The 25,106-nt window shown below is 38.3% G+C and overlaps 2 protein-coding genes across 3 annotated transcripts; one reads left to right on the top strand and one right to left on the bottom strand.

Moving 5' to 3' along the window:
- Nucleotides 1-7,891: 7,891 nt before the first annotated feature.
- LOC115957308 lies at nt 7,892-16,387 on the bottom strand. 2 transcript variants are annotated; one of them, XM_031075532.1, is made up of 7 exons: nt 15,933-16,386; nt 12,571-12,711; nt 12,096-12,461; nt 10,487-10,732; nt 9,673-9,765; nt 8,722-8,922; nt 7,892-8,313 (listed from the first exon to the last, which is right to left on the bottom strand). In XM_031075532.1, the coding sequence occupies exons 1-7, from the start codon at nt 16,251-16,253 to the stop codon at nt 8,098-8,100; spliced, it is 1,584 nt and encodes a 527-aa protein (XP_030931392.1). In that variant the 5' UTR covers nt 16,254-16,386; the 3' UTR covers nt 7,892-8,097. The 2 variants fall into 2 exon arrangements, with proteins under 2 accessions (XP_030931392.1, XP_030931393.1); XM_031075533.1 differs by having other exon boundaries at nt 8,221-8,313; nt 8,693-8,922; nt 15,933-16,387.
- Nucleotides 16,388-22,317: 5,930 nt separating this feature from the next.
- On the top strand, nt 22,318-24,696 carry LOC115956355 (F-box/FBD/LRR-repeat protein At5g56570-like). The gene is made up of 5 exons (XM_031074760.1): nt 22,318-22,641; nt 23,184-23,324; nt 23,404-23,627; nt 24,091-24,202; nt 24,640-24,696. Exons 1-5 carry the CDS (start codon nt 22,318-22,320, stop codon nt 24,694-24,696), a joined length of 858 nt encoding a protein of 285 aa, XP_030930620.1.
- Nucleotides 24,697-25,106: the final 410 nt, after the last annotated feature.

Consider the following 25,106-nt stretch of genomic DNA (forward strand, 5'->3'; position numbering starts at 1 on the left):
TTAGTAGATGCCGAGACGAGGTACCTGCCCCTGGAGAAGTTAGTTTTAGCCCTGGTGCATGCCACGAGGAAGTTGCCACATTACTTCTAGGCTCACACGATGTTCGTCCTCACCGAGTATCCATTGTAGTCACTGTTAAAGAGATCTGACTTCATAGGTCGAATTGCCAAATGGGGGACTCGGTTGGGATCGTTTGACATAAGATACCGACCTAGAAGCTCAGTGAAGGGACAAGTTCTTGCCGATTTCATCGCAGAATTCACACCCAAGAACGACGGCAAGGTAATCTGTAGTGCAGAAATTCGCCCGTGAAGGGTATTTGTGGACGACGCATCAAATGCTATGGGGGCCGGGGCTGGTATTTTCATAATCACCCCTAAGGGTATACGACTGGAACACTCCTTCAGATTGGGATTCAAAGCCTCAAACAATGAAGCCGAGTACGAGGCCCTACTGGCCGGTTTGAGGGTCGTATTGCATCTGGGCACAAAGGATGTAGAGATTTATTCGGACTTTCGGCTGGTTGTTTATCAGATCACAGGGGACTTCGAGGCTCGGGACCCTCAAATGAAAGCTTATCTAAGTACAGCAAAGCAGATTATCGGTCAATTCGGAACGGTAAAGATATCCCAAGTAGCTAGGTCACAAAACAAGCACGCTGACTCCCTTGCCACGTTGGCCTCATCGGCTACCGAGGACACGCCACGGCTAGTCACGATAGAACTTATAAGGGAGCCAAGTATCTATGTGAAGAGTGTTCCCGACCAAGCTGGAGTAGAGGTTGCGCAGGTAGCAGTGGCTGGTCCATGTTGGATGAACCCGATCATAGATTTCCTTGCCGAGGATAAAGTTCCAGAGGATGAGGACGAGGCCAACAAGATTCGCCGGGTGGCTCCCCGGTACTGGCTATCTTCGGACCGAAAATTGTACCGAAGGTCCTTTGCAGGCCCTTACCTCTTGTGCCTACATCCCGAAAAAGTCAAAGAGCTTCTGACCGAGCTGTATGATGGAGTGTGTGGCGAACATGTTGGGGGACGGTCTTTAGCACACAGAGCAATGACCCAGGGGTTTTGGTGGCCACAGATGCAGAAGGATGCCGCTGAATACGTTCGAAGCTGCGAACAGTGTCAAAAGCACGCCTCTATGATCCATCAGCCTGCAGGACGTCTAAATCCTGTCAGTAGCCCGTGGCCGTTCGCACAGTGGGGGCTTGACATCCTCGGACCATTCCCCCGAGCAACGGGGAACTGTCGTTTTATATTGGTGGCTGTAGATTACTTCACAAAGTGGGCTGAAGCTGAAGCCTTGGCTAATATCCGGGATACTGACGTGAAAAAGTTTGTATGGAAAAACATAATTACAAGGTTTGGGGTGCCAAATTCGCTAGTAACAGACAAAGGGCTACAGTTCGACAGCAACGCTTTTCGGACCTTCTGCAACGAACTCGGCATCAGGAACAAGTATTCAACCCCGGCTTACCCACAAAGCAACGGCCAAGCTGAAGCAGTAAACAAGACTATTTTGAACGGGCTCAAGAGAAGGTTGGATGGGGCGAAAGGAAGATGGGCAGAAGAGCTACCCAGTGTATTGTGGGCTTACCGCACGACCCCCAGGAGGTCCACGGGGGAAACCCCGTTTTCTCTGACATACGGAGCGGAGGCAGTGATACCAACCGAGGTGAGCTTATGCAGCGCACGGGTCGCCGGGTTTGACCCCGTCCAGAACGCCGACCTGATGATGGAGCATTTGGATTGGCTAGAAGAATGCAGGGAGGCCGTGACCATACGGCTCGCAGAGTATCAGCAGAAGCTGGCCCAAAGGTACAACCGAAATGTAAAGGGGAGGGAATTCAGTGCCGGGGAACTAGTGTTAAGAAAGGTTGTGGGAAACATGCGAGACATAGCTGCAGGGAAGCTTGCTCAAACCTGGGAGGGACCATACAGAGTCACAGCCATCGCGGGTGCAGGGGCCTACTACTTGGAAGACCTTAACGAGAGGCCGCTTCCCCTACCATGGAACACTAACAACTTAAAGAAATTCTACACATGATCATCCGTGTAAGCCAGAACTTGTATTTCGTTAAAATTAAGATTATGATGAACTTATTTGTATATGCTGTTATTGACTCCGTGACCGCACACCAAGAGAATTGCAAATAAAGTTCTAAGGACAGAAACCTGACCCTCAGCTCGATCAAAATCGCCGAGCAGGTGGAAACCTTACAAATAAATCTCTAAGGACAGAAACCTGACCCTCGGCTCGATCAAAATCGCCGAGCAGGTGGAAACCTTACAAATAAATCTCTAAGGACAGAAACCTGACCCTCGGCTCGATCAAAATCGCCGAGCAAGTGGAAACCTTATAAATAAATCTCTAAGGACAGAAACCTGACCCTCGGCTCTATCAAAATCGCCAAGCAGGTGGAAACCTTACAAATAAATCTCTAAGGACAGAAACCTGACCCTCGGCTCGATCAAAATCGCCGAGCAGGTGGAAACCTTACAAATAAATCTCTAAGGACAGAAACCTGACCCTCGGCTCGATCAAAATCGCCGAGCAGGTGGAAACCTTATGACTAAATGCTCTAAGGACGAAAACCTGGTTCTCGGTTAAGCTAAAATCACCGAATAGGTTTAAACCTTATAACTAAATGCTCTAAGGACGAAAACCAGGTTCTCAGTTAAGCTAAAATCACCGAACAGGTTTAAACCTTATAACTAAATGCTCTAAGGACGAAAACCAGGGTCTCGGTTAAGCTAAAATCACCGAACAAGTTTAAACCTTATAACTAAATGCTTTAAGGACGAAAACCAAGTTCTCGGTTAAGCTAAAATCACCAAGTAGGTTGAAACCCTAACCCTTTACAAATGCTAAGTCCATTAGCGCTCTCGGATTCCCCAAAGCACCGCTCAACAGGTTTTGGGGGTATCATTCCATTAAACGGCCAAAACGCTGGCATGATCCAAGTAAAGCATACAAATAAATATAAATTCATTCAACAGATTGAAACAGAAAAGGAAAACGGTTTACCAATTAAACAAACAAAGGCAATTGTTCGGTCACCACATCCCGGTGACGTAGGCAAATAAACCACCAAATTAGAAATACGATAATAATAAAAGTAAAATCAGCTGGGAGGTTGGGTCGGCGGGGTCACTTCCTGCTGGTCGGTCAGGGGGAAAGGCTGGTCTTCACCGAGAAACTCCTGCATTGTCGGGATGCTGGTGGCTTCCATTTCCTCAGGCTCGGCGTGAGCGTCAATTTGTTCAACCAGCTCCCTCATGCTGGCCATTTCCTCCTTGTCAATAGCAGCCGGGGCTTCTTGGACGGCAGGGACAGGGCTCGGAAAGGGAATTTGGCCGGGGTCTCTCAGAGGCGAATCTTTAGGAGCTCCCATTGCTTGGAGAGCGGCGAATCACCTGGCCTCAAAACCCAGATTCCGAGCCCGAGCCACTACCGACTCTGCAGAATTTTCGGCATCAGCGAAGCCCTCGTTGTACCATTTTTGCTCCGCGACAGCCAAGGCTGCCCTGAGGTCGGCTAACTCCTCGGCGTTGGCAGTATTGAGGCTGATGGCTTCAGCTAACTTGACCTCCGTCTCATTCTGTTTTTCCAGGAGCTCCGCACACCTTTTTTCGGCCAATGCCCGGTTCTTCTCCGCGGCAGCAGCCTTTTTCTCGGCCGACTCAGCAGCTTTCAGCTTTTCCTTCGCCGTTTTAGCTGCCGACTCCCGCGCTCCCTTTTCGCGCTCGACTTCCTCAGTGAGATCCCGTGTCCAGCTGGCTACTATGTGAGCCAGTTGGGCAGCCTAGCAAGCACAAAAATTAATAAAGAAGCAGAAATTAATGTATGGAAAGAAAACGAATAAGCTAAGTAATTACCGCAATGGCGTGCCACTCTAACCGGCGCCCCACAGACTCCTCGGACCCCTCCTCAAAGGCATGCACGTCCTCGGGAAGAAGAAGACCTTCAGCCAAAGTTTGGGCAATACGGCCTCCCTCGCCCTTCTCCCACATCCGAACACAGGCGGTTGAGGGCAGTGGCTTGCCGTCCAACAGGAACTTTGGCTTCCACGCTGGAGCCACCTAAGAGGAGGACGCAACCCCCGTGCCAGCTTGGGTTGGCGGCTCACGGATAACGATTCCTCCTGTTGGTTGGGGAGGAGTCTGGACAGCGGCATCCCCAGGGCCCGTGGAAGGTTGATCGGTAACTTTTTGTTTCTTACAGGCCCGTCCGGCCTGCGAAGAGGGTGGAGACTGAGGCACTTGACCCCGACCCTGAGAAGGTGGGGGCTGATTAGGTTGCCGGGCACGGGGCACGAACCGATCTATGGTCATAACCTTCCTTGATACCATCCTTCCACTAGGTTGGATAGCTTCAGCTAGCAAGGCAGCCGCTTCTATCACTTGTTATTGAGGCTCGGCGGCTGGATTCTCGAGATTGGGCTGCTCTTGGACTTGGTCTTCTTGCTGTATGGCTTCGTGGGCTATCTCTCTGAGGCGCCGAGATACCCGTTCCGCGGACTCGTCTCGCAAAGGAGCTAGCTCGTCCGAGCAAGTGAACCGCCGACCAAATTCCCTTGCCTCCCCGGTTGTAAGTTTCGGCAGCAAAAAGTTTACGTACCGGACGTCTATATATGATAGCAGGGGGCTGTCAACTAATAGTGCCTGCTTGAAGGGCTGCCAGGTAGAATAAACTGGCTCCACTCCGAGGATCAAGTGCGAGGTTCGGAGTTGTCCGTCCCAATGCACGTATATCTCGGAACGGAGGATGAAGTTCAAATCCTTGGCGTGGACGGCTCTGATATCCGGAACAAACACTTTGCCGTCTGCAAAAGAGCAAGTGTCGCATTAGTCTCTAACAATAAAAATTTACTTCAATAAGAAGAAAAGAAGAAGTGGAGGAAAGCAATTATATCAAGGGGATGGTACGAACCCACTTCACGCCGTGAAAGGGGGCAAGGGACGTCCCCGGCAAACCAGTTGCCGCGCACCCTAACGAACTCCCCGGCAGAGTTCTTGTTCGAATCAGGTAGGCATGATATCAGCCGTACCCAAGTATCTCTTGTCTTTAGGTAATAGTTGGCGGCTTTGTTCCCACAGAGGCTATACATTTGGTTAATGTCATGGTGGTCTAACTGTAAGTTAAAGGTGTGGTTCAACTTACTGACGCAGCTAACTACCCGGTAAAAGTTGGGGGGAAGCTGGTCAGGACACAACCCGTAGTAAGTAAGTGTGTTTTATCAAGAGGGGATCCACGGGGAACCTGACCCCGCCTTCTAAAATTGACATCAAAGAAAAGAAGGCTGTACCCCGCCCTCGGTGGAGTTCAATATCACTCTCATGGCAGTAAGCCACATCCACGTCATCGGGAACATTAAATTTACTCCTAAAGGTGGCCAAAGCAGCTGAGGATTCTAGAAGGTAAGAGTAACCCATCTATAACGCCTAAAACTACAAAAGGGAACTTAAAGAAATAAAGCTGAAGGAACAGGAAGGGGAAGAAAAACTTACTTTGGGTTCTAAGGAGGAAAAGAACACTGGGTAAGCGAGTAAGCGCACAGAAATGTGGTCGGCAGAGAGTAAGCGCAAAAAATCAGAGGCGAAGGAAAAATGAAATGATGTTCAGAGGGGGACTATTTATAGAACCAAAAAGAAATGGGGGAAGAAGAAACGTTTAATCAAGCAATAAATGGGCACGATTTACGAGCGGCCCAGCGAATGCCAAACGTAACCGATTCACGCGCCGCTTCGGTTCACTAACCGTCAGGTAATAATGGCGACTGCGCCTGGCGCTGCGAAACGGCGCATCTTTTGAGATGAATATTAATGAGAAGCCACAGTCATGAGTCCCAGGCTATAAGATTCCTGAGGTCAAAAGGCCCAGACAGCTCCTTGATTCTTCTCGGCGACTGAGTATGAATCAAGGGGGGGGGGGCTATTGTACGGCACCGAGATCCCAAAGCCCATACTGGCCTTGGGCCCAGGCCCATACAAGCCCTGGGCCCAGGCCCATACCGGCCTTGGGCACAGGCCCAGCGGAAAGGTCCAGTTACCCCATGCCCTTCTTGAAACTGCCTTAATGTAAAAAACAAGTTTTGGGTATTGAATTCCAAGAGGTGATCGGTTAAACTTTCCCGAGCAAGCGTATGAGCCGTGTCCGGGAAAATCATGATATGCACGGGAAACTGAGTTGCCGAACATAATCGATCAAGCTGGAACCAAGTTCCAATGCCATAAATGCTGCACCGTCCTCTCACCTAAACATCCACTTTAATCAGATAATATTGGACCTTCAGTAGCACTAACGGTGGCTATAATCATGATCTCTCCACTAACCTTGGCTATAAATAGAAGAAATTTAGGAGAAGAAGGGGTTCAGAAAAACTGAGAGAAAACAGTCAAGTTAGAAAGTATTAACTAAGTGTTGCTTTGAGTCTCTCTGCCGAGAACGACCTAGAGTAGGAAATCCTCAAGCCCACTACAAATAAATTGTGAGTCTAAGTGATTTAAGGCCCAGAAGTCTCATACTTGGTCCCTACAGTACCTATTTCAAATCTAAATTTATTAAAAAATATAGATGGAAAAAAAAAGTAATATTATTGTTTTTAATTGTTTAATTTAAAGATTGGCCAAAATTGCCAAATAACACAATTTCTCAAACAATTTTGTTAACTAGCACGTTTTCAAAACTATTTAGGGAATTAATATCTCGAGTGTAATAAACTTGATTTTGGTATGATAAATCAATACAATGAGCTTGATTTTCTATCATATTGAAATCAAGTCCATAGGACTTGATTTCTTTTAAATTCTTAGCTTTCTGTCTCTCCGTCTCTCTTACTCACTCCATCACAGCAGCACACTGCCTCTACACTCACTCCATCACAAAGCCCTCTCTATGTCTCTCACTCATTCCATCATAGCAGCAACTCACAAAGACAGAAACCACGAAGATAGAAAACTGAGTCAGAACAAACCCAAGCGGCAACGGCAAAGGCTCCAAGAGGCAGCGGTGTTTGAACTTAAACGGCGGCATCTCTAATTCCTTCATTTTCTTCTCTGGGTCTTTGGGTTTGCTCCTTCATTTTCTTTGGGTTTGTTGATGTTTGTTGATGAAGTGTGCTACTATGATGGAGAGCACCGAGTGAGAGAGGCTGGGAATTTAAAAGAAATTGAGTCCAACAAACTTGATTTCAATATGACAAAAAATGAGTTTGTTGGACTCAAGTTTGATGCGTTGAAATCGTGCCATTGTACTCGATTTAGCATATCAAAATCAAGTTTATTACACTCGAGATGTTAGTTTCCTAAATAGTTTTGAAAACGTGCTAACTAATGAAATTATTTGAAAACTAGTGTTATTTTGAAATTAGAAGATTGATATAAATATGGTTCTTTTAAACTTTTAAATGATTCACCTAAGCATATGATTTTTATTTTTATTTTTATTTTTTTCTATTGACCTGTGAAACTCATTTAGCAATGTATAAGTTATTTAACATACCATTACATAAATTCTTTTATAAATAAAATTTTTGTCCTTTACATTCTTCAAGAAGAATGATCATATATATTATAATACAGGCACTCAAAATAGTTAATATGACAACATAAGGCTAGCTGCACAAAACAAGCTCTTTAGGTTAAAGACTTTGTTGTGGAGTCAGAAGAGGTATAAACTTTTTACTGAACAAAAAATTTTAAAAAATATACCGACACAAAAAATTGTTGTAACTGTCCTGCGTAGTTTAAAGGACAAATTACAAGTAACATTGATAATTCCAGATGGATTTAAAGAAAGAAAAAGAATCTAACACTAAGAATATTTCTCTTCATCTTCTTGCACTGACGTATATTTTAAAACAATTTTAGTAGACATGTTTGGCACAGACCAAAAAATAATTTAGTTGACATCATATTGCATTGGTAATGTCCAATCACCATATTTACAACAGAAATCCAAAAGCATTTAATTTGGATCTTTCATACCACCATATCAAACCATACAATACAGAGTACAACCAACCGAGCTGGAGCCTGGCGTGATGTCATCAATGTGTATAAAACTTCCTGAGTGAAAAAAAATCAGAGACTTCTAGCAATTCTGTGGTCTGAAGTATTTGGGAGGCAGAGATGGACATCTTTCATTCATATGTGCATATGGTTCCATGGAATTGTATCCAGGTAACTCCATTCGATACTTCCCTCGAATTTGACAAAAAGGGAGCTTCACATTGTCTTCGTCATTGCACCACTTTGGGAGGCGGCTTGAATTATTCTCAAAAAAGTTGAGCATATAGGCATCTTTTATCTGCATTTGTGAATAAAATAAATAATTACACATTGAACATGTAAACTACTAAGGAAGAGTTTACTTGCATATCACCTATAAAGATAAACATTGAACATGTAAACTACTAAGGAAGAGTTTACTTGCATATCACCTATAAAGATAATGTCTTGAATGGACATCCACATTATCTAAAACAATCTAATTCCCTTTATAGTATTCTTTAGGAAAGTAAAGGGTGTCAGTGGTCATCTACCATGGCCATAAGATATCCTCAAACCTTACAAGTTAGAACCACACAACTCTCATCATTCAATATATACTACATTTTCTTTGTTAAATATCATATACTGAAAATCCAAAATACTGGGTTTGCAAATACTAAATAGTGACATCTTACTCTTAAATAGTTGATCTAGGTGGACTCACCGTAAACTCTGTGACTTGAATAGAGCTAGCAAATGAATCAAAGAGTCCTGCCTCCTTGTACATTTCAAGAATGAAAGCAACACACGATGTTGACTTCCCATCATTGTATAGCCAATCATCTTGTTCGGGAATAGTCAGCAACTCATCAAAAGATGACCCACGCTTTTCAATTTCTACTAGAACTTCAGGAAGACTAAGGTTCTGCACGAAACATGAGATACATCAGATAATCAAAGACCCCCTTTTTGTGAGTAACAAAATAAAATGCTCTTGATCAATTACTTGACTTCCAATGAAACAAAAAGAGGAAAGAAAATTTGGAGAAATTGATCCAAAGATCTTCAAGATCAGAGAACTGTCTGCTTATAATCTTCCCCTCATATATGATGGCAACTAGGGTATAGGTAAGGCCATAACAGGTGTGACAAACTACCAGAAAAGTGCTTTAATAGCCTTAGAGCCCTTTCAGAATAAATTGCCAAACACTTGGCAATCTTGCAAAAGAGGTTTAAGGGGGTGCTGTTTCAAATTTGAAGGTTTTAGGAAAAATATCTACAGTTCATTGTTCATGCTTTATAAATCACTAAAAACCCTAGACAGTTAAAGCCCGATATTGCAAAAATTCTATTACTAGCTCTACAGTTAAAACTCAACTTCCTACAACTATGCCAAACACGTACATATTATCTATGTTTGATCCTAGAAATACAAGGTATGACCAAGGAGGTCAAGTTAACAAATGCTCCATACAGTGTATATGACAAAGTTTGTCTTTTCAGACCATTTGAATGCAATTCATTCATCTCTTCGAGGAACCAAAACTACATAGTTTTTCATCTTTTACATTAATAAAAATAAATAAATAAATAAAAAACCCTGCTTCAAACTATTCTTCAATGAGCTAACCTAACAAGAACAATATTGAAAGTAGAGGGATAGTTGTTATAATACCTGACTTCCAAGTCGTTTGTTTAAGGCTTCATTCCACATGTTAGCAGCATATGCAGGCTGTATTTGATTCCAAACAGTCATAACCGAAGCAACCTATAGTATCACAGTTTTTTTAACAGTCAGAACCAATAATATACGCAACCTCTTACATTGGTGTGTTGCGGCAATAAGCACACACACCCACAAAACACGAGGGAAGAGAGGATAAGAGGACAGAACAGATTTATACGTATCATCCATCTGATTGATAGAAGTTGCTAAGACTACCAGAAAGGGGTATAACAAATTCTGAACTTCGTTCTTTTCTAGATTGGTTACCTTGCTGTAGCAATGGGGAACGGTGATGCTTTGAATTACATTAATCAATCACAATCCCAATAAAAGATATTCAACTTCTAACAGAATCCTAAAATTCATGAAGCCTATTCTTGCTAGCTTTCTAAGCACTTGCTAAGTTTCTTACTAACCAAAATCATGACCAGTTCTGGCTCTTTGTTTAATTGATTGATAAGCACACACACAATGGATCTTAAACTAATGATCCCACTCTCCACCTTACTCATAAAAAGGGAGGAATTGCCATTAGAACTAGAGCTGAACTAGAGCTCATTGGCAGTTCTGACTTTTTGTTGACGTGATATCCTTAGTATCAAGGCAACTTCCTAAACAATTTCCATTTTCAGGACTTAAATTTAATGTTGGCAAGACAAAAGCAATAAAAGGATGGGAGTTGGATAAAAAGAAAAAAAAAAGTTATAGCATCCACTAGTACTGCAAACTTTAAATTGAAAATCAAATATTAAAATATACATACCAGATGAGCATCCAAGGGAGGTGGATAGTTCTCATCAATAGTGTCTATCCAACTAAATATCATGTTATGATAACCATAAGGTTTCCCATCCATGCTCCGTGCATACTCCCACGCAGCAGTCTCATTAAACTTTGCTCTTATTTCAGGATGCAATGGAAGCAGTGCAATTTGGGGATTGGAATCATCTTTATTCAGCTCAAAGTCCCACCACTCTTCCCATGGTAATATAGCAATTATATCTTCTCCCTACAACCAAAAAAAAAAGAGCCAAAACACTTGCAGATTAAATCATGGTTACATAGGAAAGTAGCCCAAACCCCTAACTAAAATTAAGATTGCAATTGTTTGAGGTAGGGAGGGAGGGAATCGCTAATTCTACAAGATATGTAACTTCATTTATCCACCAAAGCTAAGCTATGTACAAGAACACATTAATGCATGTTGGATTGATTAACAAAACCATAAAGAATAAGTTCATCTGACTTTTTTTTTTTAAATGAGGGACTTCAAAACTAGATGAAAAATTAAAGGTTAAGATTTTCCTTTTATTTATTTTTTATTTTTTATTTTTTTTTTTAATTGGTAAGCTAAACATGCATGCCATGGCTCTTGAACTTACAGTCTTATCCTCCATCCCATTATTGAGGGATGGGGAAGTGTCATTTGAGCTAGAGCTCAATGGCTTGTTTTGGTGCGGACACCAAACCACATTTGAGGGGATTATCATTACGTTATCTTTATTATCATTGTGATTATCTTTATCTTTATTTTAGTTTATCTTTAGCATTGGATTAGTTAGGATTAGTATTTGAGTTTGGTAAATTTGGTAAGGATTTGTTTCATGGATGTTTATCTTTATCTCTTATGTTCCTGGAAGCTTTATAAAAGCTCCAGATGGTTTATTTTGTACTAAAGCTATTATTATTATTAATCAAAGATTTATTTGTGCAAATTGCATTTGTGTTTGGTGGTGATTCCAAACAACCCTTAGGTGGTGAAGCCTAAAAGGGATTGATCTAGGTGGGAAGCCTAGGTTGTTCTGCATCATGTTTTCTTTTATGACCAGGCATAGTTCAATGGAACTTGAGAATAAGAAAATCATGTGAAAACGTGCACCATTCAAAGGAGTACCTCTCCAAGAGGAACAAAGATGCCGAGCAAGAAACTTAAGTGGATCTAAGAAACATAGCTAAAGCATGATTTAAGATAGAAATGGTGCCACTACTAAGGATTATTGGCCCAAGAAAGAAGTCTAGCAATTTGCAGCAGTCTAGGTGACCTAATCTGATCAAGAAAGGACACACTTGGAGCTAGTAGCCAGGAACTTTCAAATAACCTACAAAAGGGCCAATAAACAAAGCCTTGACCTCCCAGCAGGTTAGACCAGCCCAGCCCAGCACAGTCGGATGCTTCCTATAAAGCATCCGGCTGGGCTATCCTGCTGGGGGTCAAAGCTATATGAACTACTGGAAGAGGTATATTACTATTTTATAAAACATATTTTGAAGAAGCAATTATCGCAAAAAAGAACGATATTAAGAGGACCATATGGATGTCATCAAATGTTCACCATATTATAACTTCATTTAATGACTTTACATAGTCTTACCTTTTCATTTTCGTGCCCTGATTCACCAACCCATAACTTTCCTTCAGAGTCCTTTAAGCAAACTGCAGTATGACCAGCATATGATCCACTGACCCACTTCTCCAAAGTCTCAAAACCACCCCATCGGCCACGAATTTTGGATATTGCAAGGAAGTCTCCAGAGTGAATATCATCAACACTGATGTTTGTTACCCAGGGTTGCGGGCGCTGTACAAAAGAAGCTCCCATGTGCTTCTCGAGAAACCCTAGATTAGAGTTCTCGCCCCATCCAGTATTTGTAAATAAGGGGAAGACATCCCATAGTGCTTGAAGAGTTCCCAGCATCCCCGCATGCATCAGGAAAATCGAAACTCCCTTGTGTTTCACCTGATTCAATAGAAAGTAAAGACCACATCTAACTTAATAATCATCCTTCAAAAAAAAAAAAAAAATAGAACATGTAGTGAGTCTTCAAAATCCGAAAGTGGCAACTTACATATTCGAACTCAGCTTTTCCTGTCCACTCTTTAAAGTCAAATGTATGCTCCCGAGATAGAAAATAGTAATCCCATGTCACACGGTATGGAGTTGCAAAGACATAAAGATCCATGCATGTCCAACTATGAGCATTACTAACCTGACAGCATACAGATAACTCTTAAGAATTATTCTTTTGTAACCTAGAAAAAAAAAAAAAATCTACCATGTTCAAATACAACACTCCATAACATAATCATGAGACATTAAGCAAACCAGCAGCATCAAAGCTAAGCCTATGAAACATGATCTAGATTATTCAACAGGGTCAATAACACATGGCAGGAACTAAAGCCACAACACAGAGATGAAACTTCCAAGAAATCTCAATAATAAAATGATGGATTTCAGTTCCTTCAAACCCAATGACAATCACAAAAATCCTCAAAGCATCCAAGAAACCAGATATGAGAATAAAATTTCAAACAAAAAAGGACAGAGTAAAACCATGAGAGAAGGAGCCTAATCCACAAACAAGCCATCAAAGGAAAACCTGAAAGATTCAAATTTGTACAGCAAAATTCATTAACTTGATACTAAAAAAATCAATTATCCTGTATACAAACAACATCAACAAGAAGAATGGTAAAGAGGAATTTTATCCTGAAATCTCCAACCAAATATTGGAAAAAAAAAAAAAGCTGTACAGGTTCATATACACAAAGACCTGAACAATCTCCAACGCAAACCAACTAATTGGAAAAATATACTTGTACAATCTCCAACAAGAAGGAAAGTTATATGTTGCACCTTACAATTGACAGAATCACCACATAAAAGGGAAACAAAAATGATTTTCTTTGAGGGAAACCTAAACCTCCAAGTTTGACTAGTTAACAATTTGTGGCTTGGGAAATCATGACTAATCTTTATTCATTGTCCACATCTGAATTTTATGCAAAAGTAACATCCAATTAGATAATTATAAACACTAACTTCTATAATCTATCATTAAAAGTAATCATAACTCATCTAATCCAAACTAACTTAGAATCAATGATAACAAATTACAAATAATATTCATCTAATATTAATAATATAAGACAGATAACTGGAAGTAACACCAGATAAATAAAATCAAAAAGAAAGCTAGTGCTCCAAAATTGAAGAAAAGTAGGTATGTTTTTTACCACAAGCCCTCAAACATTCAATGAATAGAAAAGAACTCAGGAACATTAATATGATCTGATGCTGCAGCATTCTTTATTCTCAATTAAACCTTGGAACATAAACCAACTAATTGAGGTATAAAACAAGGCATTAAATATCTTCCATGTCGCAATCAAGATAGTGCATATAGAGAACAAAGTAAGAATAGTTTCAGCTCCAAAGATGAAATCTCAACCCCTTCAAAGGCGTGCTTATTCCTCTCTATCAAGATAGTGCACATAACACAGAGAGGAATGGCCCTCCATACATCAACAGAGTGATGTCTCCCAAAACCTTGTCCAGTAGGCATTCATTGTCTTCTCAGGCATTATCCACTGAATCCCAAACAGACAGAACACCATAGACCATATATCAGTCGCATAAGCACAGTAAAGTAGTAGACGATCTGTAGTCTCCCCACTGTTCTTGCACATACAGCATCAATCAACAATACGGATACTACACTTGCGGAGATTATCCATGGTGAGGTTTTTCTCTCAAGCTGCTGTCCAAGTGAAAAATAGAAAAAAGGAACCTTAGTAGGGATTTTAAGCTTCTAGATACTTTTCCACTGGAAGAATAGAGTCAATTGGGTAACAAGGACCTAATAGAGTGACCTAACCTTGAAGCTGCCACCCCTAGTCAGGATACATCGTTTGCAATCTTCAGCATCCCTAATTCCCAATTGCTTTCGACAGAATAGAGAAGATTGAAAAATTCCTGTAAGTGCCCCATCTCCTAATTATGTGGAGCCCTAATAAACAATAAATCCTAATGTAGGACTTCATTATGCCAACTCAATAGTCAGCCACCAAGGCCTCTTTGTTTCGGGCAATACAAAACATTGCTGGAATAGCTTCCAATAGGGTCACCTCCCCCACACCAAACATCCCGCAAAAAGAAGGAACATAATAGCCATTGCCCACCTCAAACATGATAAAACTAATGAATCTCCCCCATCCATTTCATTCCCATGTTTTGTGGCAACTATAGTCCTCCATAAAGTATCTGTTGCTATCACATAACGCCATCCCTAACAATGCATGATTAAAGCGGACTAAACCTCTAATACCCAACCATCAGATCGAATCAGCTCACAATGGGTTTTCCAATTTCTAAACAAAGTAACTCTCACAAAAGGTCAACCCCAGACTAGCATTAAAATTCTACAACTGCAATATGATCTGATATTGCAATATTCTTTATTCTAAATTCAACCTTGGAACATAAACCAACTAATTGAGGAATAAAACAAAGCATTGAGTATCTTTGAAACCAAAAAAACTCAGAATTACCTTTCAAAGTAACAATCACAAAAGCTCAACCAAAGACCAATAACAAAGTTTGCCAACTACAATATCCAGAATCCCAGATACCAAAGATTCCAAGCTCCATGAAAGCCAACTAAATTCAAAGAAACCATGCAAAATAAACCGAGATTGAGTTCATCCCAGACCTCAACCAACAAATCCAGCTTCTTCTTCTTCTTCTTTATGAATAACCAGCAATGAAATTTAAGAATTACAGAAAATCACTTGTTTCAAAAAGCTAATCGGTTGGGGAAAAGGTGGACTTAATAACTTGTCCCCCAACCACACCCTTCACCTTTCTTTTACAAGTGAAAGAAGTGCTACTTGAGCTAGAGCTCATTGGCAACACACATATCCATTATTCTAACATACAAATCCAATACTCAGATACCCAATACTCCAAATTTCACCAAAACCAAATCAACTCAAACAAAATAAGCAAAACAAGCCCATACAACTAAGCTCAATTCCAGACACCACCAAAATCCAAGTAAAATGAGCATGTACCCACTACTCCAAATTCCATTAACACAAAACAAACAAACTCAAGATACCCAAAACTCCAGAACCCACCAAATCAACTGAAAAGAACAAATAGCAAAAAAAACAGAACAAACCCATCAAAATTTAAAATGTAAAAGTAAATTTCGATTTGCAGACATTGATATAAAGGGTCCCACGATTCAATCTTGCAATGAAGTTCAACAAATCTAATACCCAGATACCCAATACTCATACAAAACAAGCAAATCAAACTCATAAAACTAAGTTCAAATTCCAGACACCACCAAGTTCAACTACAAGACACACCCAAAACACACAACAAAACCATACAAAAAGAATTAACTTTGACATTGCAGACCTTGATGTGAAGGGTGCCACCACCAAATTCAGAGCCAGTCTTGTTGTGGAACTCCATCCAAGCCGTGTTGTTGTAAAAGCAAGCGCCTTTCCACTCGAGAGTTTGGTTTGAGGAGAAGTCAGAGGCAGCGCCCACGAAAGTGGGCAGAAGGTCCACTGCGCTGTGGAGCGAGTTGAGGATAGGCCATGACACATGTCTTGGCAACAAAGGCAGAACATCCTTTGGGCGAAACGGCAATTTCACCCCATGTGGGAGTGCAGGGAAGACAGAAAATACTATGATGATGTTGATGAACAAGAAGATGGAAAGCGAAGAAGCCATAGCTTCGCTTCTCCGTGTGTGTGTGACAAAGAGGGAGATATATTGTGGCAACTATAAAGTATAATAACGGGGAATATGCTTTTCTTGTGTTTTTTAAAGAGAGAAAGAGAGGGTTGATGTGGAATGTGGAATGTGGAGTGAAGGAATTGAATTCTTTACATTACATTACATGTTCCTGTCTCTAATATCTTCTTTTTCTTTTTCTTTTTTCTTTTTTGCTGAATGTTCCTCTTATCTTTACTATCTGTCCATTAAAGGAAATACGTTTTGTATTTTGCAGATTTTTGTTTTCAGTTTCATTTTCATTTTCATGATTGGTATTTATATTTTCACTGTTTTGGTGATTGATATATATCCAAGATTCTTGGACGCATGGTAACAAAATCCAAAGATTACTTATACCAAGTCGTACCCTTTTTTCTGTTTTTGTTTTTTCAGAAAATTTTGTTTTTCTTGATTTTGTTTTTAATTTTTTCCCCTCAAATTTTGAATTATTCTAATTATCTGCCTAGTATTAATTTTGTTTTGTCCGGCCATTTTTGTTAAACTTGTAAATAATACTATTTATAGACACTGAATATCTATAATATAAGATATCAAATCATGATTGATATAACATTGTTCTCATTATTTACCATTATCCTGTTTTTATTACACACCAAACAAAACATGTCACCTCAAAAATTGTGAAAAAAGTGTCCATAAAAAGAAAAAATTGTGAAAAATGTACTATTTAAAAACACCATTAGATTTATTCTAAATTTATTCCATATGATGCTAACTTTTTTAGCATATCATAGTAATAATTCATCGCCCATCTATATAACTTTTAATTTTTATTACAAATTGTTATAATTATCATAATTATATATTTGATAAATTTGTTACAAATTGTTGAATATACAAATACAATCATAATAAATAAATAATTATTAAGAGTTATTATTGTAAGGTCACAATTTGTGGCCTAAGCCTTAAAACGTATGGAGCCTTGGCCCAATGAGCCCAATACAATAAATTTGTAGAAAATGAGTCAAAGAACTATGTCCTAATGAGTTGAACAACAACTAGTATTGAATTGCATGATGATTAAACACAAATAAAAGATGTTGATGTCAATGGACTTTCAGTCTGAGGAGGTTAGACCTGTATATAATGATCACTCTTGGATATCAGAATGATTTAGATTGCAATAATATTTTCTCTCTCTATTTTCCACTCCTCTTCTCATAGAGGGTCTTCACATTATATAGCTCCTTTTAGGTCATCTTAATCCTACACTTGTTGATCATTTGAGTCCCTACTTGAGTGCCCGTCCCATCAGACACCCCTTTTAACCTTCTGTGAGTTGTGGTAGTCAAGACAGCATTGTTCAGAGATCTTCTCCACATAAATGTGGCCAGAAAAGTAGCTGCAATGCATTTAATGCAATGGTAGCAGCTTTTCCTTAGATATTTTTGAGTTTCTTTCTTTCTTGTATGTTCATGAGGCACATTCCTATCGCTAGAGCCTTTTGGAGGGTCACTCTAATTGCAAGAGTATACACTTGGGCTACATTCGTCGTATTCGAGGAGGGATTCCTCCTCGGATCATCTTCCATTCATTCCCTACTTATGGGACTTTAACTGGGAATCCTTAACAACTATTTGCTCCTCCTCGGACTTGTCAATGTCCCGAATAAACCCCAAAGCCCAATATATGATCTTGGACCCTTACCCCTACAATTATGTCCATGAAAAAAAATACTTATTAAGAATTATTATAATTATATATCATAATTAATACCTTGATTATTAAATTTTATAGTTTATATACAAACACAATCAAAATGAATGTCTATTTTTTCTCCCAAAAAAAAATTGAATGTCTATTAATAACTATTATAATTATCAAGTTTCATATTCATATACAAAATAAAAGAGAAAGAAAATCGATTTTGGTCCCGGTAAGAAGTTGACTTTGAGACGATATGTTGGTCTTTTTAATTTTTATTAAATTGTGTAACTAATCTATATATATATATAAAACCGAAGCCTTTGCTGGCACCACAATTTTCCACGTCAGCATAAAAAATAAAAAATAAATAAAAATTATAACTCCTCAAAACTCTAACAACCTTACCCCTTTCTCAAGTTAAGAAATATAAAACCACGGTTTCTGCAAACTCTTTCTTTCTCTAGACGTAGGAAGCCCTAAAGCATTCAAGATCTACAAAACCCTAGCAACCTTACCCCTCTCTCAAGTTAAGAAATATAAAGCCACGATTTCTGCAAACTCTCTCTTTCCAGACGTAGGAAGCCCTAAAACATTCAAGATCTACAATGCACGGTATAGATTTTAGCTTATAAAGTTCAGCTTTTGTAAGGTTAGTTTGTTTATATATTTAGTCCTTATGTTTAGGTTTAGGTTTTAAGAGATTTATATATTACTACTATGTGGCTGAATTTCCCGTGACATCAGTTTTATATTTTTTTTTTTTTTAATTTGTTTTATGTAAGGTTAGTTTGTTTACATCAGTTCTTTATCTCAAAGATAAGGCTTTTATTTCTACCGCAAGAACTATTTAGGTATGTATCCCTTGCAAGCACACATGAACTTAAATTGTCTTTTAATATATGCATGCTTTATTATTTTCTAATAGTTTTCCCGTGCATCGCACAGGTTAGCGACTAGTTAAATAAAAACACATGTTATGAAATAATTTATCCTATTTTATAGGCAACTTCAAGGGTACTTGTAGGATTAAGGGCCTATATCATATACTGGGCCTAGGGCCTGGGCCAAGAACATGAATGGTCTGAGGAGAAATAAATAGTTATGGGTGATTCCAGTTTAGAGTCTCATAAATAAGGAAGAAGTGGAAGGTGATCCGAGGAGGAATTTCTCCTCGAGTATTATAAATACAGCTCAAATATGTATTCCAACAATTAGGGTAATCTTCCAAGAAACTCCAGTGATAGGGACGTGCATCATAAACATACGAGAAGGAGGGGAACCCAAAAATATCTAAGGGAAAGCTGCTACCACCAAATTGAATGCACTGCAACTATTTTTTTGAACGCATTTATGTGGAGAAGACCCCTAAACAGTGCTGCCTTGGTTACCACGACTTATAGAAAGCCAAAAAGGGTGTCTGATGGGACAGATACTCAAGTAAGGGCTCAAATGATCAACAAGTGTAGGATCAAGATGGTCAAAATGGAGCTATATAATGTAAGATACCCTCCATAAGGAGAGGATCGGAAAAAGAGAAAAAGAACACTGTAGCCATCAAAATTTTACTTGCAATTGGTTTAATTGATTTATATGAAGACTTACCTCCTCGAACAGTGAATTCATTCAGATCAGTGCCTCTTGTTTTTGCTTGATCATCATTTAAATCCATATTAGCCGTTGTCCAATTCATTAGGGCCTAGTTCTTCGATCCACTCTCTACAAATTTATTGTACTGGATTCACTGGGCTAATATTCCATACATTTTTGGCTTGGGCTACAAAACGTGTCCTTACAGTACTTGATTTCAAAATTTTCCCCAATAATTAATAAGGTTAAATAATGAATTATTAATTTATTATTTTATGATTCAATAATTGAGGGAGAAATGATTCAAACCCTCGGTGTTTCTACATCATAAGGTACCAACTACCAACTAGTTAAACTATAAGGCTATTTTTGGCATATGAAAATGAGTTTAATAATGAATTATGAATACGAATATAAGTTTAACCTTACCTTTAATTAAAAAATTTCCATGTAAACCTATCATCTAATGCCACCACACTTCCCATTGGCTTGAGACATATATCACTTATGAATTCGAGAAAACTCAAGGGAGCTTACATGTGGCTCAATTTCATTAGCTTAGGACTAGGGTCAGCTCTAGGCCTTAGTCATTTAGCCTTCAACCTAATGCATCATCTATTTTAAAATTTTATAAGGGCTCCCAAGATCCCAATTACATGAAAAAAAGGTCCCTAAGATTGCAAAATGATAAGATTTAAATAAATAAAAAATACAAGTGGGTTTTGCATTTTTTTTTTTCCTCCACATCTAATAAGATTCCCAAAATATTAAGCCAATATAAATCTAACTCAATTAAAATTAACCCTAAATGGAGCCTCTATATATATATATATATATATATATATATATACGATGAGTATTATGAATAATCGATAATAATCAATTTTTCTAACAATTTGTAAAAAGAGATGTTAATAAGACCTAAATAAAAAACTTAATTATCAATTTTTGCATTTTTAAAAAAAAAATGTTTTTGTAAATCAAATTGTGTATAAGTGCATCCCAAACATGCACTAGATATGTGGACACATGACAAATTTTGATTTGTGGTATATAAAGTAGGGGTGGCAATTCGTGTTTGCATGTTGGGTTCGTGTCCTGTCGATTTATGAGTATTCGACTATATAGGTCAATACTAAACTGACATGTTTATTAAACGGGACAAGATTTCTTAACTCTAACATGACATATTTATTAAACGAGTCAATTATGTCAACCTGTTTATTAGATTTTATCAAAGAGAAGAAAAAAAAAATACAAATTTCAGTATTAACTAGCAAATTGATCTAAATTATGAAGATCCAAACAAATATTTTAATATAAAATTCAGAACTAACAAGTAATTGCATCACAAATAATCATTTAAAACTGCTTTATAAAGCATATCTCAATATCACAAATAATCAATCACAAAATAAATCACAACAACTAATAAGTTTATATACCTAAAGTTTTGAAAGGTATATTGGTAAAATAATATTTAATTAAATGAGTCAAATAAGTTCTATAGGTTGGACATGAGCATGACACGTTTATTAAACAAGTCAGTCATATCAACCCGAACATGATATAAACTCATTAAACCTTAATATATAACATACTAATTTCATATGGTATTGTGTTGAGTTTGCAAGCGGTGTTAAATTTTGACATCCTCAACATAAAGCAGAGGTGAAGAAAGATTTGGATTGAGTCATGATCTCTTCTTCTTTTTCTTTTTTTTCCCTTATATTATATATCGATAATTGATACTATCCTACGATAAATTTAATTTATTATTAGGACTAAAAGAGAAAACATTTTTTCCCCACCAAAAAACAAAGAATGAAAAGGAGGCAGGTGGGAACATATATCGGAGAGTAAAAACAAAAACAAAAAAACTCTTTAATGTTATCGGGAAAGAAGACCAGTCCATTTCTATTGAAAATTGAAAATGAGCCATGCCGCATTTTCGGTGCTTAAAGTTATTGCACAGTAGAGTAACTGGAGTCGGTTCACTGGTTCAGTCTGTTCATTTCCAATGCCGTTGGGAAGTCCAAAGAGTAAAATCTCGGACGGTCATCCAATTCACGCGTAAATTAATATAAATAAACCAATTCATTAGCTCTACCTCCATCTCCAGCAAACCATAAGCGTAAAATGGCCAATTCATTATCTTTGGACGAAGACACTGGTTGATAGAATCAGCAATCTACCCAGCTCCCTTATCTGCCATATCCTTTCTTTCCTAAAAACCAAGGAGGCCATCGCCACTAGCATTTTGTCAAGCAGGTGGAAGCCCCTCTGGATTCTCGTCCCAACAATCTACCTCCGAGATGACTGCCGCCAAGAACCCATAAGCTTTACACATATTGTGTACAGAGTTTTGGCTCTACACATAGCGCCATTGCTCCGATACTTTAGCCTCACATGGTATTCTCCTTGTAACTCTTTCCATCTTGACGCATGGATCCACACCGCTCTAGCTCGTAATGTCGAACAACTTCGTCTCGAGATTTACCTTAATGGCCAAGACGGTACTGAATTTTACAATGGGAGACGTTTCGAGTTGCCCCGTAGCTTTTATTTTTGTAGAACAGTTGTGGTTTTGGAATTAACCGATGGAATTGTGCTCGATCCTCCTCCTTCCTTTCAATTCCCCAGCCTCAAGATTATGAGTCTCTGTGAAATTCTTTATAGACCCCACCACTCTTTCTCAATGCTCTTATGTGGCTGCCCGGTCCTCCAAGATTTGTCAGTGACAAGAGAGGGTACGGACGGTATGATCAAATTTAACGTAAGCGTACCTACGCTGAAACGGTTAAGTATCGAATTTTATACATATGAACGTGACCTTCCTGATTACAAACTTGAGATATATGCCCCAGCTCTTGAGTACTTTGGATTTCGTGGTGATTTGCGCAACGTTGTTTTCCTTAAAAAACTAGCCAACTTAGTTGAAGCACATGTAGAGGTTCGTGCAGTTGAATTTCTTCAGGAGGATTGGGTTCGTGAACATAAGATATATTATGGAGATAGGGTGTTTAAGCTTGTTAGAGCACTAAACCACGCTAAATTCTTTTCATTATATCCTGGTGACAAAGAGGTTAGGTCCCTCTATTTTCTTTTTCTTCTTTTATTTTATTTTATTTTTTCGAATATTGTTAGGAATATAGTCCGTTAAAAGCCTCACTTTCATGCTCTATTAAATTGTGAAACATTTACAGTACAAGCTTTGATGTTATTGTGTGTTTGAGATGGTGGCTTATATTTTGTTTCAAAAGTAAAATTGGTTTTTTTTTAATAAATTTATTATTATTATTATTATTATTATTATTATTATTGTAATGCAAGTAAAACTTTTTTTTAGTTTAGGGGTCTGATGATTTGTTTTGTGTGTGATGAATCATATGTTGGGAAATTTAAATTTACAGGGTTACGGGTTTTTTAGGGTTCTCGTATTTTTTTTTTTAATAAAAAAATGTGAGTATAGCATTAATTTGTTGACTCTGAAGATTTTTGCTGGTGGAGGTATGTACACTTCCAAACCACATAAAATTTTTGGGATGATTTTTTTTTTCTATTTAATTTTTTTTTCCTACTAAAATCCGAAACTTACAATATTTCCTTTTTAAACCTTCTTTGCAGTGCATCGGCTTTGGTTCTATTTTTCCTTCCAGGTTTCAAAAGTTGGCCTGTTTGAACTTTAAAGTTAATAAATCAAACTGGCACGTTTTGCAAGCTTTACTAGTAGTGGCTCCTGATTTAGAAGTTCTTGTTCTTGATAAGGTTAGTTACGTTAATCATACGTTGTTAATTAATTTTCTCTAAACTTACACTAATGGTCTATTGTGTATGTTTTCAACAGCATTTTCATTTTAATGAAGACGAGTTATGTTGGACAGAGCCATCGGATGATCCTGGTTATCTGTCTTCGCGCCTTACGACTTTTAAATTTAATGGATTTGAAGGATTGGAACATGAAATGGAATTTGTAAAATATATCATAAACGAGGCAAGATCCTTAAAGACAATCACAATCAATGTTTCTGATAAACAGTTGAAGGAAAGTATACTTGAAGAACTATCAATGTTCTCAATAATTAACTCAACAACTTGTCTACTAACTGTTGAGTGAGGTATGTAACTAACTGGCAATTATAAAGCTAAATGATGATGCTATCTTCTGGTTTTTGAATCGAGTTAAAATTTGATAATGTAATGTTCAAAAACAATCTGCCGTTATTTGCTTTATGCACGAAATTTTGGAATATATGGCTCACTCAATTTGTTGCCTAACCATGGCAATCGAACTGGTAAATTACTGACCATTTCTAACAAAAGTGTGACCTCAAAATTTATACTTTGAAATAAAAACTTAATAGTTTTGAAATACGACCATTGTCTTTAGCTCATGTTGCATGTATTCCTTCCTTAATATTAGGATGTTTGATAAGGTAGTGGTTCACAAGTTGCACATAACTTACAGTAAATTTTGAAACATTTTTTCCTATCAAATTTAGTTTTACTATATCACGAAAATTTACTCTTGCAGATATCTCTTTGGTGTAATTGGTGGCAACTTCGATCGATCGATTGACATGGCCGCTCTCTTCCTTGTCATTACCATGTGCTTGGTTTTGAATGCTTTTTGTATTGTGTATGAGGTATGTATGCAGGGAATAGAGTACCATTTGTACCCCATAGGAGTTTGATTTTGTAAGATGCACTTCTTGGTGCAGCTGAAATGGTAAAATAAAATCTCAATGTTAATTTTTTTTTGGAAGTTGCCTTAATTTAGCATTTGTTGTATTTATTAAATACTTGCAAAGCCTATCTTTATTTTTCATAACTTATGTACAGTATTTTATGTGCTGTTTCTTAGATTTTCCTCTTAAGATTTTTCTATATAGCTACTTAACTTAAAAAATACACTTTCATCAATAAGAAAAAAGTCATATGGCAAAATTGTAAGAGATGAATCTAAGGAACAGCACATAAGTACTATACCTAAGTTTTGCTCTTCTTTATTAATGAACTACTTGATTCTTGCGGGAAAAAGTTCTTGGTGATCCATGTTTATTTTATGAATTTCTGTCTATAGATGGCATTTAGTAGTCAATCCCACAAGTGCTATTCAGTTCTGGACCATGAATTATGAAGTGGAGGTAATTGGTTTGTATTTCCCCATCTCCTTTCCTTGTGGCCAGAACTCACTTTTATCAAAATACGAAAGAATGAAAAGAAATGAAAAAAGAGATGGTATTGAATAGTTCGAAGGAGTAAGGAACCATTTTTATGCCAAAAATCACTCCCTTGGTGGCTACTTCTATTGACATGGAATCTCTCTTTCTTCCCATGACCATGTGCTTGGTTTTGAATGCTTTTTGTATTGTATACGAGGTATGTATGCAGGGACGAGTATCATATATATGTACCACGTAGGGATTAGATTTAGTAAGATGCACTTCTTAGTGTAGGTGAAATGGTTAGATAAAATCTCAAAGTTATCTTTGGGGGAGCTTCTGCTTTATCACTTGTATTTATTAAATACTTTTACTTGCAAGTCCT

Source organism: Quercus lobata, chromosome 8, assembly GCF_001633185.2.
Source record: "Quercus lobata isolate SW786 chromosome 8, ValleyOak3.0 Primary Assembly, whole genome shotgun sequence".
Taxonomy (NCBI): Eukaryota; Viridiplantae; Streptophyta; class Magnoliopsida; order Fagales; family Fagaceae; genus Quercus; species Quercus lobata.